Source organism: Ursus arctos, unplaced genomic scaffold (assembly GCF_023065955.2).
Source record: "Ursus arctos isolate Adak ecotype North America unplaced genomic scaffold, UrsArc2.0 scaffold_18, whole genome shotgun sequence".
In the NCBI taxonomy this organism is placed as follows: Eukaryota; Metazoa; Chordata; class Mammalia; order Carnivora; family Ursidae; genus Ursus; species Ursus arctos.
Genome location: NW_026622852.1, coordinates 10219622 through 10238731, shown reverse-complemented (window position 1 = coordinate 10238731; position 19110 = coordinate 10219622). Strand labels below are relative to the sequence as shown.

General features: G+C 35.5%; 1 protein-coding gene across 3 annotated transcripts in view; it reads right to left on the bottom strand.

The window, feature by feature from the left end:
- Positions 1-19110, bottom strand: part of CCDC171 (coiled-coil domain containing 171) — a 300691-nt gene that overhangs the window by 144059 nt on the left and 137522 nt on the right. For all 3 annotated transcript variants that reach the window (XM_048223031.2, XM_057313447.1, XM_026506501.4), the window contains 2 exons: positions 1148-1374; positions 460-642 (listed from right to left, as the gene is read on the bottom strand). In XM_048223031.2, the coding sequence (XP_048078988.1) occupies positions 460-642; positions 1148-1374 (410 nt within the window). The remainder of the gene's footprint in view (positions 1-459; positions 643-1147; positions 1375-19110) is intronic.

Below are 19110 nucleotides of genomic sequence, written 5' to 3'. Positions count from 1 at the left end.
TCCTTTAAGCATCTGGTATAACTCCTGGGTTTTTTGAGATACAATTGAGATAGAACATCATTTAAGTTTAAGATGTACAGCCTGTTGATTTGATACACCTACAGATCACAATCTGATTACCACCATTGCATTAGCGAACACCTCTATCACGTGACACAATCGTCACTCCTTCGTGTGGTGAGAACCCTGAAGGTCTAGTCTCTCAGCAACTTTGACATATATAATGCAGCAGTGTTGGGGAATTTTAGAAGGGAAGTTTTCTGAAGAAAAAGAAATCCTATGAATGGGCCTTTGAATTATTCGAAAAAAACAAACAACAAAAAGTTAAAACAAATATATATACACATCACATATGTGTGCATACATGTGTATGCGTATATGTGTATGTATGTTTGTGTGTAAATATCTATCGGAGGAGAGCTCCCTAGAGCCACAGGAATATAAATCACACATACTTACAGACTGCTTAAATTCATTTAATTGCATTTGGAGACCCTGGGCTTTGTCAAGCTCCTTTTTCATTTCATTCACGCTTCGTTTGAACTCCGTGACCTCCAGGCGCAGTGAGCGGCGCTCCACCTCGGCTGCGTGCAGTCTTTGTGTGAACCCAAATATCTGCTTCTGCAACGACGCCGTGCTTTTCTGTTGTTAATCAAGAGCAATTTCACAAGCAGTTCAGCCTTACTAATAAATCAATAGCAACGGCCATTTTACCAACTTAAACGTATCTTGGATTATACAGAGCACAATCCTAGCTGTAACGGACCCTTAGAGGGGAAAGCTTTCTTTTTCTATTTTTTTATTTTTCTGTGACCAATAATTTGGTTGACACGAAATATAAACAACCAAAGAAAATAAATAATCTAGATGGCTAGAAAAGGGAATGGACACTTGTTTATGTCTCATAGCATTCTGTTGCAGTCTACTTAGAGAAAACAGTAAATTCACAACTCACACCAGAACTTTTGTGTTTCAATATTTTAGACACTTACTTGGAAGTGCTATTATGTATTGCATTAAAAGATTCCATGAAATCTAAAGGAAATCTAAATACATTTACGCACAACTAATTTAAACTACAAATAAATGTGACTCAGAGGTAAATTTATAATCGTAAAGTCACTATTTAATGAAATTGCATACATACCAAAATGGGCACATGGCCCCGTAGACCATACTTCAGGGCCAGCGTATTTACTTTATGAAGTCCACGAGCCAACCTCTGAACCAGAGAATCCTTTTCTATGTATGTAATACTCCTGCTACTATGCAAAGGTATACTCTCCATTGCCAGACTAACTTTATCCATGAGTTTTGCAAAAGAGTTCTTGGCTGCACCTATGAGTAAATGTCCACAAATTCTGGAATTTGGGTCTTCGGGGAAAAAAAAAGAAAAAAAGAGGCAGAAAACATGTGAACTGTCTCTTGTTCATTTCACAACTCTGCCAATCCCAACACAATTAAAATATTTTCACGATTATATAACTCCCATTCGCCTGTAGTAATTCATTCAAAAAGTCCCCTCCCACATTAATTTTCACTATGAAAAAAAGGAAAGCAGAAAATAGCTCACCTACTAAACAACATATCTAAAGAAAATCTGCATGTATTTACATTATATCATTTACACTGAACACTATGACACTAAAAATTCATCATCACTCTTTTCTTTGTTTTAAAACCTAACATAAATTCATTTTCTATTTACAACTACTGAAGCTTGTTACCTTAATGTCATACTATTTATATTCTCAGACAAGAAAATATAATTTGCTTTATTCCAAGGCAATTAAAATTTTACAACGACCAATTACTTATTTCCCCACAGGATTTTGGTAATCATCCCTCTCACATAATGGACTTAAGGTCCCAGCATATCCAACATGGCCTGCTTGCTGCTAGATTCATCAGGTCTGTAATTAATAATTGTGTTTAATGTTGATAAATAAAATTGTCAGTGCACTTTCTACTAATTGGTATGCCAGATAATGGTTAATAGGTTTATTTATGCCTTAATAAAAGTCGTGTAATTTAGTTTTCCCTCTGCTAGGCAGGTCTTAATCTGTCATTACTTGTTTTAAGATACTATCCGTGTAAAATGACAAGCATGGAGAGATTATTTAAATTCAGTAGTATACCATTCTACATTTCAAGAGCCTCTGCTGTTGGAATTAATTTAAATTTTGTCTTTCCATCATAAACACAAAAAGGATATTTGGCCAGTTTTATCCAATAGAAAAATGTTTTATAATTCTAGGAATGCATACGGTTCAACACTAAAGAACAACATTGGCTGAGAAGGCGATCAATCAGTGGTTTTTTAAGTCAGAACAATCTCACAGAGGCCCTGTGTTCAAAAACGTGAGGCTTCTTTTATTTCTTTATTCCTCAGTGGATAAAAGGAAAGATACATTTTTATATTTATGCAGCTGCCATGGGGCACTGGGTGGCTCAGTCAGTTAAGATCAGACTCTTGATTTTGGGTCAGGTCATGATCTCAAGGTCATGAGACTGAGCCCTGCATTGGGCTCAGCGCTCAGCAGGGAGTCTGCTGGAGATTCTCTTTCTCCCTCTTCCTCTGCCCTCTCCCTCTGCTAGCATGCTCTCTCTCTCTCTCTCGCTCTCTCTCTCAAATAAATAAATAAATCTTTTTTAAAAAATTTAAGTAGCAATCAGATTTTGGAAACCACAATTGCCTAGAAGTCATACATAAAATAAAAATTATAAATTGGATAAAAGCATAGTACCCTCCATGTAGAATTTATTTCTATCAGTTATTGATGCATTGACTTCTAACAATATAAGGTGATACAAATTAAATTCTATATGCCTCTCATAACCATACTCTCTAAGAATCCCATTAATAGAAGGCATATGAAGTATAACTAAAATACACAGTTCCATTGTCAACAATCAATTCTTTAAATAAGTCATGAATAAAAAAGAGTTCAGTAGCTTCACATATCAATTAGCCTATAATACAGAACACTGATTTAAAAGATATAAACTAGTGTTTAATAGGTCACTGTTGAAAAATAAACAGTAGAAGTTATTTTACCTATAACATTCAATATAATACATCATTCTAGTGCCTAATATATGTATTCCCTGTTTCTCAACTGGCTTGCAACTCCTTAACTTTTGTTATCTCAGTAAACCCTATATTTGCACTGTGCCAGCCTAGCATATATGGATATTTTGTATGTGTTTAATGGATTAATTATACTTCATTTTACTTTCATAGCAGCTGCAACATGCTGAATATAAGGATACATTCAATAATAACAAGAAAGACACATAGATCAATGGAACAGAATAGAGAACCCAGAAATGGGTTCAACTCTATGGTCAACTATCTTCAACAAAGCAGGAAAGAATATCCAATGGAAAAAAGACAGTCTCTTCAACAAATGGTGTTGGGAAAATTGGACAGCCACATGCAGAAGAGTGAAACTGGACCTTTTCTTATACCATACACAAAAATAGACTCAAAATGGATGAAAGACCTAAAGGTGAGATGGAAATCCATCAAAACCCTAGAAGAGCACACAGGCAGCAACCTCGTTGACATCAGCCACAGCAACTTCTTGCTAGACACGTCTCCAGAGGCAAGGGAAACAAAAGCAAAACTGAACTATTGGGACCTCATCAAGATAAAAAACTGCTGCACAGCAAAGGAAATAGTCAACAAAACCAAAAGGCAATCTACAGAATGGGAGAAGATATTTGCAAATGACATATGAGATAAAGGGCTAGTATCCAAGATCTGTAAAGAACTTATCAAATTCATCACCCAAAAAACAACCCAGAAATGGGCAGAAAACACAAACAGACATTTCTCCAAAGAAGATATACAACTGGCCAACAGACACATAAAAAAATGCTCAACATCACTCAGGATCAGGGAAATACAAATCAAAACCACAATACCACCTCACACCAGTCAGAAGGGCTAAAATTAACAAGTCAGGAAACAACAAATGTTGGCAAGGATGCAGAGAAAGGGAAACCCTCTTACACTGTTGGTGGGAATGTAACCTAGTACAGCCACTCTGGAAAACAGTATGGAGGTTCATCAAAAAGTTAAAAACAGAGCTACTCTAAGACCCTGCAATTGCACTACTAGGTATTTACCAAAAGTATGCAAACGTGATCTGAAGGGGCACATGCACCCCAATGTTTATAGCAGCAATGTCCACAATAGCCAAACTATGGAAAGAGCCCAAATGTCCTTCAACATATGAATGGATAAAGAAGATGTGGTATATATACATAATGGAATATTATTCAGCCATCAAAAAGCATGAAATCTTACCATTTGCAATGATGTGCATAGAACTGGAGGGTATTATGCTAAGCGATATTTCAATCAGAGAAAGACAATTATCATATGGTTTCACCCATATGTGGAATTTAAGAAACTAAAACAGAGGATCATAGGGGAAGGGTGGGGAAAATAAAACAAGATGAATTCAGAGAGAGAAACAAACCATAAGAGACTCTTAATCATAGGAAACAAATTGAGGATTGCTGGAGGAGAGGTGGGCGGAGAGATGGAGAAACTGGGTGCTGGGCATTAACGAGGACATGTGATGTAATGAGCACTGGATGTTATATGCAACTGACGAATAACTGATCTCTACATCTGAAACTAATGATACGTTAATTAATTGAATTTAAATAAGATAAAAAATAACACCAAGAAAAATTAATATTAATTTTAACAGTATGTCAAAAGTTATTCTTTATATTTTTTTAAAGATTCTTTTTATTTGTTTATTTGACAGAGAGAGAGCGAGCACAAGCAGGGGGAGCTGCAGGCAGAGGGAGAAGCAGGTTCCCCGCTGAGCAGGGAACCCAATGTGGGGCCCGATCCCAGTACCCTAGAATCATGACCTGACTGAGCCACCAGGAGCCCCAAAAGTTACTCTTTTTAAATAAGCAAGATAAAAGCTCATCATTTTAGGAAGTTTTCAGGTATATCAAAGTAAAAATTTTCACAAAGAGCCTTTAAAAGCAAAAATCAACTACAATTAAATTTTAATGAATAGCAGTTTGTTACTATATCATAGAAACGAATTTGTGTAGGCACTAACCACTCTGAAAGGCAAAATTGAGTGACAACATAATTCTACAAGGCATTCTTCTGAATTTTTAAAAAGTGGGAAAGAGGCATACATTCTAAGTTCCTGACTGCTGACTCTCAAGGAATTACAGAAACAGCACTAAATAATTTATGCTTTGATGAGTGAGAAGTGTTTTTGTGACATATTTCACATTATAGAGTATAGAGTACAATTAATTCAACACTAAATAAATGAATAAACAAAAAGAACAAAAAAATCCTCTAGTAACATAGTTGTAGAATTATTTGTATAATGATACAGAAATACAAGACAAAAATAAGGTCACTGAAATTTCTCATGTCTACACTTGTCTAAACAGTTTAAATGTTTGCTACATTTAACAAATTCTTGTTTATGTAAAATACATTTGTTAATCACTTTCCCTCTATTTAACAGCATGTGTCTTTTGAGAAAGAAGAGGACTTTACTGGACTTTTTCCAATAGCAAAGGCATTACCGTACATTTAAGGTTAAACAAATTCATAAAGAATTGTTTTGACCAGTAATTCTTTTTTTTTATATAATTTTTCTTTTTTCTTTTTTTTTTTTTAAGATTTTTATTTATTTATTTATTTGACAGAGATAGAGACAGCCAGCGAGAAAGGGAACACAAGCAGGGGGAGTGGGAGAGGAAGAAGCAGGCTCATAGCAGAGGAGCCTGATGTGGGGCTCGATCCCATAATGCCGGGATCACGCCCTGAGCCGAAGGCAGATGCTTAACCGCTGTGCCACCCAGGTGCCCCTTGACCAGTAATTCTAAACCTCCGAGCTGCAGATCTTGGGGCAGGGGTGGGGGAGGCTGAAGAATTATTTCAAGGGTTTCATCACTTTTAACTAAAGCAACCACTGCCATCTTGATCTTTACTTAGCCCTAAAAATATATACAGCATGAATAATATATGCTCATGATGTTGTGGGTAATAAAATTAAAAGTCCTTTAAAACATTATCAAAGTCAACTACTACTAAAAATACAACTATCACGTGGGAAGAGAGCAGTCTACAATATATCTTCTTATCAAAATGGAGTCCTCACACTTAGAAAGATCGAGAAACACTCCTTTAACGAAAATGAGGATTCATGAGTAATGATTTAATTAGTATGTATGTAATTCATAATTATTTAATTTAATCATAATGTTGGTCATGAGCATAATATTAATAACAATGAGTAATAATACAATAACAACAAATGTTAATCATGAGTAATGCTAATACCTTAAATTCCAACTCAGCTCCACACACTTGGGAATACTTTGTCATCGCTGACATCCCCATCTCCCTTACCATCTCCCCCACATCCCATCCTTAATATTTCTCCAATCTATTCAATGTTCTCTGTGATCATGACCATATCTCATCTGTATTCTTGCAAGAGTCTCCCTACTCTTCTTCAATCTTTCCCTTCTTCAACCCATCCTCCACCGTAAACAAAGTAACTTCTAAAACACAAATACGAGGGCGCCTGGGTGGCGCAGTTGGTTGAGTATCTGACCCGATTTTGGCTCAGGTCATGGTCATGAGATCAAGGCCCGTGTTGGGCTCCATGCTGGATGTGGAGCTTGCTTAAGATTCTCTCTCTCCCTCTCCCTCTCCCTCTGCCCCTAACCCCTCACCCCCACTCCCACATGCATGCTTGCACTCTCTCTCTCTCTCTCTCAAAAATAAATAAAATAAAATAAAACAGAACATAAATAGGATCTTTTCACAACTGCTGCTTTTAAGCCTGGGTGAAGATCTAGGAATAAATTTCAAACTCCTTAAAACATTCTCTATAAGGCCCTACATGATCTGATCCCTGCTTACTTTTCCAGGTACACCTTTCAACTATTAACCCTTTTATATGCAACTCTTTATAAGTGATACCGACACATCACAATCTTAAACCAAAAATAATGCTTGTGTCTTCAAACTGCTAATAATTTGGGAAATATGAATGTGGACATCGTTTTCAAACATGGGAGCCAATCATTATGGCAAGATGTTTGCTTCAAAGCTATGTTCTAACTAAAAAAACAAACAAAAAAACAACTATGAATATAGCTCAAAATACTATAAGCAAAAGTAATGACAGAATTTGTCTTACTATATTTTAAAATATCAAGATGTACATATGAAAAGAGTAGCATGATACTTGTATTAGAAGAGATAGGGGAAAAAATGGAATAGACCAGAGACACAAGAAATAGATCCAAGAACATACAATAATAGTTTAATATATGCTAAATGACATACCTTACTTAATTCAGTAGGGAAAAGGTGGGTGCCTGAATTGAAAAGTATTGCAACTAGCTGATCATCTGGACAAAAACAGATCTTAATCATTTCCTCAATACTTAAACCAAAAATAACCCCAGATAAATCCAAAATTTAACATAAAAATTGAAAATACTAGACTAATATATGAGCAATTCAACCTTGTGGTAAGGCAAGCCTTTCTAAGTAAATCACCAATAGAAAAAGCATGAAGTAAATATTTAATAATTTAGCTGTATAAAAATTAAAATACACAAAACTAAAATACAAACCATAAAATTATTTACATGAAAAAATTATTTACATGATATAGAGCAAAGTGTTAATACCTGTGATATACAAGTTCTTATAATTCCATAAGAAACAAACACGCACCCCCGTACATGAACATAATGAGATAATTGTAAAAGAATATAAGTGTAGAACAAATGAAAAAATACACAACCTAACAATAAAAAATGCAAATAAGTAATAATATAGTTTCTTTTGCCTTTCAAATTAATAAAGATGAAAAAGATTGTCAAAATTTAATATGCCAAAGGCATTCTGAGGAAACCAGCACTCAGTACTGCTCATGGGAGTGGAAGACCAGGCGACTTTCACGAAAGGCACACTGGTGATTCTTTCCAAATGTAAAATATGCAAACTCATTTCTTGGGAATTTAGCCAAGGAAATAACTGTGCAAACATAAACTGTTTTTGCACAAACATGTTAATTACATCACAGTTCATTACAGTATTGCTTAAAATCATGGAAAATTTTAAGAAAAGACACCAATATCTACCAACAGAGAATTCACAGAGTAAACTACAGTACATGTAAACAATGGGGTGGTATGTGACCAAATACAATTAATAAAGTATACCTCCTTTATTGACATGGAATACATTTAGTTGTCCACTGAACAGGAAAAATTACAATGAGGCACAATCATACAATGAGGTATGATTCCCTCATGTGAAACTGTATGTGTCTGTGTGTATCCGTGTTTGTACACATGTCTGGGTGGTCTGGAGAACCGGTACACAGAGTAGCTGGCATCTATAAAGGCACCATGTTAGCAATAGGGATGGGAAACCTGTAACACTGATTAAGAATTAATAGCCCTTGTTTCTATCTGTATTATTTATAAATAATACTGAAGATATAAATGCCCAATAACAGGACAATCCAAAAATCTATCTCGACTCAGACAAAGAATATTTGGGGGGAATGATTAGAAGAAAGCAGATTTTATTGAAATGCAGTTATAAACCTATTTTAAGTTTGGTTATTAAGGTATTAAAAGTAAGGCAATAAGTTAATAAGTTAATTTTTTAAGATACAGCCCAGTGAAAGTTGTTGCTTAGCCAAACTGAGAGCACTAACTACGAGGTGATCTTCAAGAAGGCATCATATATGCCATATTGAACATCCAATTGACTTTTTTATCTTTAAAAATGATGGAAATCCTGACACACAAATATACCCTGCTACAAATGTAATTAAAGCTTCTATAGTTCACTTTACAAGCAAAGATAGGCTTCTCTCAAAAAACACCAGAATTCTCCAAAGCATTTAAATGCAAAACTTAGGGGTGCCTGGGTGGCTCAGACGTTTTAGCGGCTGCCTTGGGCTCAGGTCATGATCCCCAGGTCCTGGGATTGAGTCCCACATCGGACTCCTTGCTCAGTGGGGAGCGTGCATCCCTCTCCCTCTGCCCCTTCCCCTGCTCGTGCTCTCTCTCTCTCTCTCATAAATAAATAAAATCTTTTTTAAAAATCAAATAAATTCAAAACTTATGGTGGAAGTTTTTGTCCTCAAGTCAGTGAATTCATCTCTGGTTCGGTCGATATAGTCAATACAATTTTCATCTTAAAGAAAAAGGGTTGTGAATCCATAGCTGAAATCTGATGCTCTACATTTGAAAGCTGCTAAGAGAGTTCATCTTAAAAGTTCTTATCACAGGGGAAAAAAATGTTTTTGTGACTAGGTATGGTGACAACTGTTAACTACTCTTGCTGTAGTGATTATTTAGCAATATACAGCAATACTGAATCATTATGTTGTACACCTGAAATTAATATGTTATATATCAGTTAGACCTCATTTTTTAAAGCAGCTGGCATATAATAGCTGCTCAATAAATACTTATTGAATGGATGAAAAAAGCATGCTATGAAGATAGAAGGAACTTAAGTAACTTTGTGTTGTTCCCCCCCTTTTTATCAAAAAAAAATATTGATATATGTCACTGTATAAGTTTAAGGCATACAACATGACAGTTTAATTTACATATAGTGTGAAATAATTACAATAGGCTCAGATGACATCCATCATCTCATAGAGATATAACAAAAAGAAAAGAAAGAAGAAAAAAGAAAAAAATGTTCTCCTTTTAAGAATGAGAACTCTTAGGATTTACTCTTTTTTTTTTTTTAATTTTATTTATTTATTTGACAGAGAGAGACAGCCAGAGAGAGAGGGAACACAAGCAGGGGGAGTGGGAGAGGAAGAAGCAGGCTCCTAGCGGAGGAGCCTGATGTGGGGCTCGATCCCAGAACGCTGGGATCACGCCCTGAGCCGAAGGCAGACGCTTAATGACTGCGCCACCCAGGCGCCCCTAGGATTTACTCTCTTAATACCTTTCCTATACACCATACAGTAGTGTCAACTGTAGTCACCACACTATACATTGCATCCCTGGGACTTTTTCATCTTATTACTGGAAATTTGTATCTTTAGCCACTTTCCACTAATTTCCCCTCACCCTACCTTCCACCTCTGGTAACCAACCACAAGTCTGATTTCTTCCTCTATGAGTTTGATTTTTGGTTTGGGGTTGTTTTGTTGTTGTTGTTGTTTTTAGACATAAGAGAGATTGTATAGTGTTTGCCCTTCTCTGATTTATTTAAACCTTTAGTATAATGCCTTCAAGGTCCACCCAAATTGCTGCAAATGGTAGGATTTTTTTTTCATTTTTTATGGCTGAATAATATTCTTTTGTATATATACCACAACTTCTTTATCCACTCACCTGTCAGTGGACACTTAGGTTGTTTACATGTCTTGGCTACTGTAAATAATGCTGCCATGAATTAGTGGGTGGGGGACAGGTACCTTTTCAAGTTAGTGTTTTCATTTCCTTTGGATATATTCCTAGAAGTGAAATTGCTGGATCATATGGTAGTTCTATTTCTAATTTTTTGAGGATCCTCTATATTGTTTTCCACAGCGGCTGTATCAATTTACAATCCCACCAACAGTGCACAAGAGTTCAGTTTTCTTCACATCCATACCAGCATTTGTTATTCTGTCTTTTTGATGATGGTCATTCTAATAGGCATAAGGTGATATCTCATTGTGATTTTGATTTGCATTTTCTAATGACTTGATACTGAGCATTTTTCATGTACCTGTTGGCCTTTCATATATCTTCTTTGGAAAAAATGCCTATTCAGGTCCTTTGCCCACTTTTTTAATTGGATTATTTGGTTCTTTTGCTATTGATTGTATTTGTTCTTTATATATTTTGGATATTAACCCCTTATCAGATATATGGTTTGCAAAAATTTTTCTCATTCTGTAGGTTGTCTTTTCACTTTGGTGATAGTTTCTTTCACTGTACGGAAGCTTTTTACTTTGATATAGTCCCACTTGTTAATTTTTATTTTGTCGCTTGTGCTTTAGGTGTCATAGCCAGAGAATCATTACCAAGACCTATGTCAAGAAGCCTTGTTTTCCTCTGGGAGTTTCATAGTCTTAGGTCTTATATTTAAGTCTTTAATCCATTTCAAATTAATTTTTATGAGTGGTATAAGGGTCTAGTTTCATTTTGCTACATGTGAATATCCAATTATCCCAGCACCATTTATTGAAGAGACTGTCTTATGTCTGTTGACTATCCTTGGGTCCCTTGTCAGATATTAGTTGACCATACACACTTGGGTTTTCGGTTTATGCTTTTGGCTCTTGATTCTGTTCCATTGGTCTATTTGTCTATTTTTATGCCACTAGTATACATTTTGATTACTATAGCTTTATAGTATAGCTTGAAATCAGGAAGTCGTGATGCCTCCTGCTTTGTTCCTTTTTCCCAAGATTTCTTTGGCTATTTGGGGTCTCTTGTGGTTCTAAGTTTTCAGAGTGCTTTTTCTACTTCTATTTTTAAAAAGCCATTAGAATCTTGATAAGGATTGCATTGAATCTATTGATGGCTTTTGCTCATATGGATGCTTCAGCAATATTAATTCTTCTAAACCCATGAACACGGGATACCTTCCCATCTATTTGTATCTTCTTTGATTTCCTTCTTCAATGTCTTGTCATTCTCAGATTAAAGACCTTCCCCTCCTTGGTTAAATTTATTTCTAAGTATCTTATTGTTTTTGATACTACTGTATATGGAATCAATTTCATTATTTCTTTTTCAGAAAATTGGTAGTGTCAGTAACTCTTTTGAAAGAGTTCTGAAGTGTTTCCAGGTGTTTGCAGGTTACACTTTCAAAGAAATAACAGAGAAGTTTGTACTGGGGACTACGAGAAAAAAACATAAACATGAAGAACACAGAACAACTACTAGGTGCAAAGCTGTCCTGATACATGTGCAGAAAAATTGCACGAGTGTCCATGTGTACACGGAACCCTGTGATTACACATCATGTATGTGATATGGGTCTCATGCTCACTGATGAGCAAACATGAGCACAAGGTATATCTGGAGATAGCTGCAACAACTGCATTACAATATGAAAGCATCAGTGATTTCTATCAGTAACAAAGTCACTACACTGCTAATATTATCGTGGTCTGTTATCACCACTCATAATTGAAGGGTATGTCAAAGTTCAGTTAGTGGTTAGTGAAACAAGATGTAATTTTTTCCATCCAAATCCACAGATGCATCCCCCCCCCCCGCTTCCAAATTCTACCCGTGGATCCTTTTGAGAAGGGTTCTGTGAGCCCAAGGTTAAGAGACCTCTTTAAGGAATATGCTACCCAACTGTTAAACCTATATCCTTGAGCCTCTGTCTCTGTGTCAACTTAAATAATAAGAAAGCTGCATATCTGCACTACTGCATTCAGAGAACTGTAATACTATACTCTCAGTTTTTATTGAAGATGAATATAAGTAACACTGACAAAAAAAAAAACTTCTGTATCTTCTTTCTACATGGTAGCTTTTAAAGATAGAAACTGTGAGGTTATTCAATATTTCCAATATGATAATCCATGCAATAAGTTCCTCTAAAGACTCAGCAGCAAAAATAGTTTTTTCCGTATGTTTGGAGATAGAGGGCATCTCACATCTGGGGAACAAGCAAGTAAGTCAGTTTAGCTACATTGCAGGTTTATTAATGACAGTACTGGGAGGTGAGACTATACAGATGAGAAGCAGATCAAGAAGGGTCTTGTATACCTTGCCAAAGAGTTAATTCATACAATAAGAAATGGAGAATAATGCTATTGCTGATACTGAGGCCAATGATATGCAACAGATCAAGCACTGTTTACATGCATTAAGTCATTTAAGCCTCAAAATAGCAAATGAGATGAGACGGTATGATAGCCATTTAAAATAAGCAAGAAAAAAAATAGAACAATGAAAAATGGTTACAGGATGACCTAATCATATTGAAATACATACAAAACAACTTCAAAGAAGTACACATCAATATTGATCATATTCTTAGAGATATCACAAGAAATCTAAATTTACTTCCTCATACTCTTCAATGCTCTACAAATGTTCTCCAATGCACTAATGCTACTTGGTACTTCTTTGTTACTTCTTTTTTTCTTTTTTTTTTTTTTTTTTTTTTTTTAGGGAGGCAGGGAGGGAGGTGGGGACAGAGGGAGAGGGAGAGAGAAAATCAAGCAGGCTCCACACCCAGCATGGAGCCCAACACGGGGCTCCATCTCACAACCCTAACACCGTGACCTGAGCCAAAATCAAGGGTCAAACGCTTAACCAACTGAGCCACTCAGGCGCCCTTCTTTGTTACTTCTATAACCCTCCTCAAATTATTTCTTTGCTAAATATGAGACTGATAAACAGATAGATGATAGAATGGCACAGTATGTCTAAGAATGGACACCCATTAATAGATTAAGAAGGTAACACAAGCAAAAAAAATATGAAGCTAAAACAACAGCAATGAGATTAGGATAAAAAGTAGACTGATAAATACGTAGACTATAGAGCATAAGAGTAAGAATAAGAATAAGTTATGGTGACTCCCAGGTTTCTACTTTAATTACTTGGTGGATGGCCATGCCAATCACAAAGACAGAAAATATAGATGCCTTTGCATTGTATGACTCCGTTTTTATAAAATGCTTGAAAAGAAAAATTAAAAGAAAAAAAGATTAGTGGTTCTCTTGGACAAGGAGTATGTAGTGGTGACTGCAAAAAAGGTAAAGAAAATGTTTTATGTATTTTCTTGTATACATTCTAGCATATACATTTTTAAATTCCATTTAGTTTTACAGCTAAATGAGTACATTTTATTGTATGTAAACTATATCCCAATATATTTGACCTAAAAAGTAGAGACAGGGGCGCCTAGGTGGCACAGTTAAGCATCCGACTCTTGGTTTCACAGCTCGGGTAGCAATCTCAGGGTTCTGAGATCAAGTCCCTCATCGGGCTCTGAGCTCTGTGCAGAGTCTGCTTGAGATTTTCTCTCCCTGTCCCTCTGCCCCCCCCCCAAATAAATAAATAAATCTTAAAAAAAAAAAAAAAAAGAAGAGACAAAGAGTTCTATGTCTGAGATTACGGAGAATGTTATTCATTCTATCACGATGTCCCCTTTTATTAAGAGCTACAGGACAAATTCCTATCTAATCTTGGTCCAATGACATTTTTTTTATTTAAAGATTTTTATTTGTTTATTTGAGAGAGGGACAGTGAGAGAGAGCACCAAAGCAGGGTGAGGGGCAAAGGGAGAAGTAGACTCCCACTGAGCAGGGAGCCTGATGTAGGCCTCGATCCCGGGACTCTGGGATCATGACCTGAGCCAAAGGCAGACAGACGCTTAACCGACTGAGCCACTCAGGTGTCCCAGTCCAAGGACATTTTTATTTCTCCTAAATTTTTGGTTTTTCAACGACATCATTGGCAATTGACTCCTGAGGCCCAAATTTGAACACAACTATGTAGGCATCATAATTGGCTTTTTCAACATCATTCCTGGTTCAAATTTGCTTCCACTTTCTTTTATTCAAGTTTTAATGGATATCATTTAGTCATATTTTACAAATACCTGTAAGTTGGCATAATTTTCTTCTAGAACAAGGTGGAGCTACAACAGTATTTCTAAATGCATATATAATTTTACTGTAGATTTGAGAGGAAATTTTTTCCTTTGTTCTTTTACAAAAATCTGAAAAAATAATTATGTTGCTTTGTTAGATAGTATCTGGATTTGCAACCTACCCTTCTAAGAAAAGGCTTCAGGCTCTTAGAAGTTTCCCATAAACTACCTGGAAATTGCAAAATATCCTGAAGCCTCACCTATATTTCTTAAAATAATTTTGATTTTGTACATTATTTTAACAACATTATTCACAAATACATCCTATGAAAGTTGTGACACTGGAATTTCACATAGGCATGGACACTTCCAAAGATAAATTATTCATTCAAAAATTGTTCTTAAAAATTATGATAGGCAAATAAATTTTAATTTAAAAAAAACAAAATATCTATTCGCTGTAAAATTCTTTCAACTTTTCTATGCACCTGAAATTTTTGATAATAAAATGTTTGAAAAAAATATGGGAACATGCAAAGGTAATAATAAAAAAGAAATTCACAAAACAGAAGAAAATGCAGTAAATTAAATGTGAGTCCCCAAAATAAACACTTGCAGCTGAAGTACCAAAAATGATACATACTTGTTTCAATTTCAGATATAAGTGAAGTTACGTAAATAACAAAGTCCTCCAAGTCACTTCTTCTCAAACTTTATTGCGCATATAAGTCATCTGAGGACCTTAGAAAATTGTAGATTCTGATTGAGTAGCTCTGGAGTGGAGTCTGAGATTATGCATTTCTAACACCTTCCCCATTAATGCTGATGCTGCTGGTCCACAGACCACACCTAAAGTAGGAATGCTCACTTTATTATTCTTTAGGACTCAATAAAACCTTCATTTTAAAAGATATACCAATAACTACTTAGTAACAGAAATATCTTTACTTACTGCTTTGAACTTAAGTATGAAACCTCATGGTTACCCTGAATACGACCCAGATTTCTGAGTTTCACCTGAAAGAGTTGCTATGACCTCTACAAAGTTAACTCTAACAATGAAAGAAACTTCTGAATAGTAATAGCAGGGGCGTGTATACTTGGGTCATCTATCTTCTGGATAATTATGATTCAATTACAGAGGGACTGTGTAACAAAATGCATGAACATTCTATTCACATCCATCTACTATATTTATTCAGAGATAATTCCAGGCAAATCAGCACATTTGTTTCTATCTTGAGAAATTCAGTCTGGACCAGACATATGAAATGTTCAGCTATCTAAAGAGTTCTGTAGTCCATTCCCATAATGATTGATATCCCAGCCCTTCAGTGGAAGTAACATTCTCCCCTGTTTGAGGTAAATGATCTCTTGCAGGCACACCATTTGGATACCTGGAAGAGGTAATTTATCTCAAGTGAGCAAACACTTTAATGAAAGGAAGAAGGTTGCCACCTGTCCAGTATTTACAGAAGCAACATGGAAACTGGGGTCTCTGCCCACTGCCTATAAATACATCCTCAAAGTTTAAGAAGGTAACAGGAGCTACCACCTTTAGCACTTCCCGAGCAGTAAATTCAAGCTACGATTATTGAACTCCCTACCTCATGAAAGGAATAAAATAATATATCGGTTCACGTGAGAACACAAAAAAACAGATAAAACAACAAACGTTTATTGGACAATTACATATACAAGAGACTTGGCTAAGGTTACATTCACACCTAACAACCCTTAAACTAGGAACTTTTCTGAGCCAAATTCTACAGATGAAGATACTGAGGCTAAAAGGGATTAAGTACCTTTCCCAGTGTCACACACAAAGTAAGCAATGGGACCCAACTTCAAAGCAAGAGCCCAAGTTCTTAATTCATACTCTACTATGTATTCACCATGTTTAATTTTCTCTCCTAGACAATTTAAAATTTTTCTCTCCTATATAATAGTATGTGTATAATTCACAATTTACTCTAAAAAGGTAAGTACCTAAAAAGAGTATTTTTGAGAAGAATAATTTACTGACTTTTTTTTTTTTTTTTTTTTTTTTTACCGTAGAACAAAGATAATACAAGAAGCAATACAGGTACTATTTAATATATTAAAAGCTACTACTTCATATTGACATATATGTACCAGTTTTCCTGGGACTAAAAAAAACAAAAAAAAGTGACACTGATGCCATCAACATGTAGTCCTGACATGTAAAATGATTTAAATTTTCAGCAAGTTCTTCAAAAAGAAAATGGAAGAAGGAAGGGACAGTTCTAAGAAATAACTTCTTTCATTTCAGGGTCTTCAGATAATTTCCTTAATAAACCTTCCCAAGATTTTGGCATTTTGATAACCCACTTGGTTGAAAGAATTAAGACACTACTCATAATATTAGGTGATTCAAGAGACAATGAACCAATGACAAATCAAAGCTGAACTGATATTCCTGATATCTGTCCTACAATGAAAAGATCCTCTTATGAACTGGATAAACAAATGATGAAATGCCCAGCTGATAAATATTACCCAAACATTAAAAATCATTCCCTAGAAGAAGATTAATAGAAATGGAGAAAATCCTTTAAAAGTATGATTTTTTTTTTGAAGCTAACACTATGACAGCATACCATAAGTGAAATACATATCATTTCTTCGATTTCTTGCCAAAAATACATAAACTGAATCTAATCATGAGGAAACCTCAAACAAGTCAAAATTGAAGGGTATTCTATAAAAATTGGCCTATAATCTTCAAGATCATGATGGTCAAGGAAAGACTGGGAACTTTTCCGTGTTGGGGGAGATTAAAGAAACAAGACTTAATGCAACACATAATTTTAAACCAGATCCTTTGGCTATACATGGTTGGTTGGGAAAACTAAGGAAAGTCGAAGGGGGTGTGAATGGCTTCCTAACGCTGATCACAGCCCTCTGGTTATGTAGAAGAATGTCTTGCTTGAAATACACACTAAAATATGAAAAAGTAATGGGCATCATGTCCGCTTCTTGCTCTCAAATTGTTCAGCAAAAGAAAAGGTCTCTGTTGTGTACTTGCAATATTTCTGTAAGTTCGAAGTTATTTCAAAATAATTTTTAAATGCACGGCACCTGGATGGCTCAGTCCGTTAAGCCTCTAACTCTTAATCTCAGTTCAGGTCTTGATCTCAGGGTGGTGAGTTCAAACCCCACAATAATAATAAGTTTTAAATGCAAATATAAAACACTATGTGGCCTAGAGTAACATTTTTATCATTTGTTAGTCTGTTAGCAGATGGATGAGTGGGCAGCAGGAAGGAAAGGTAAGAAGAAGAAATGGTGGATCGAAAGAAAGAGAGATAAAACAGTTGGAAGAATACATAGAACTAGAAAATAATTAGTAGTCTAAAAATGTGTACAAGCATAAGTGTGTATGTCTATTCATTAATGTCATATACTGCTTTCATGATGAGATGGGTGGTCAGGAAACAGCTTTTTTAGCGCCCACTATATGCCAGGTTCTGTACAAAATGTTCAACAAGTGTTACCTCATTACACCCTCATAAAAACCAGGAAGATAGTACTATCTCCGTTTTTAGGTAACGAGTCTGAGGCCCAGTAAAGTTAAGCAGCTTGCCCAATTTCACACAACTAATAACGAGCAGAGCTGGATACAAAATAAAATCTGCCTTGTTCAAAGCTAATGCTCTTTCTACTACACGAGAATGCTTACCATCTATTTAAGTTATTCATACACTTAAATTATAAATTCAACATGACTAAGTAAGCTGTTACAGCTTTACATTTGTTACCCTCATTATTATCTGTTAATAACCTCCCGTGTACTTAAAGTGTCTGAGAATATTTTCCCATCCTTTCTGCTAAAGTATCTGAAATTTCTACTGCTAGAATACACACAAAAATGAAAACACATTACCTAGAAAAGGTCTATATTAACCCGTCATCATGTTTTGAATGAATTATTCTATAAGCCCAGCTGGTTAACTCATCTCTGCAAAACGTACACACTCATCATTTTTTGTTCTAGTCCAACAATAACTCAATTATTTACCTGTCGAAGTATATACTCTTCTGGACTTTAATACATCAATTATTCTCCCCCTCTAAGCAACTATCACTTTCTCTTCCCTAAGTACTTAGTGTTCTTTAGCCAACAGAATTTAAAGCCTTTCCTAAAAATAAGTTTCCCTGAACTTGCCCTTTCCTCAAGCTATTAGAGGCCCAACCAAATTCTAACATCAAAGGCAGCTCTGTTCCTGGCGGTCGGCAAGCATTTAAAGACACACCACTCTCAGTCTCCTTCTATTTGATAAGTCTTACCTACACCTATTTTTATCAGGGTCTCAAATAACCATTGTGTCAATATTTAACTTTAAAATATTGCAATAGTCCACTTTTGGAAAATGTGTTCAGGGAGTTTACTGTCTAGTTTTATAAAACCACTATAATCTGGGGCACCTGGTGGCTCAGATGGTTGAGTGTCCACCTTCGGCTCAGGTCAT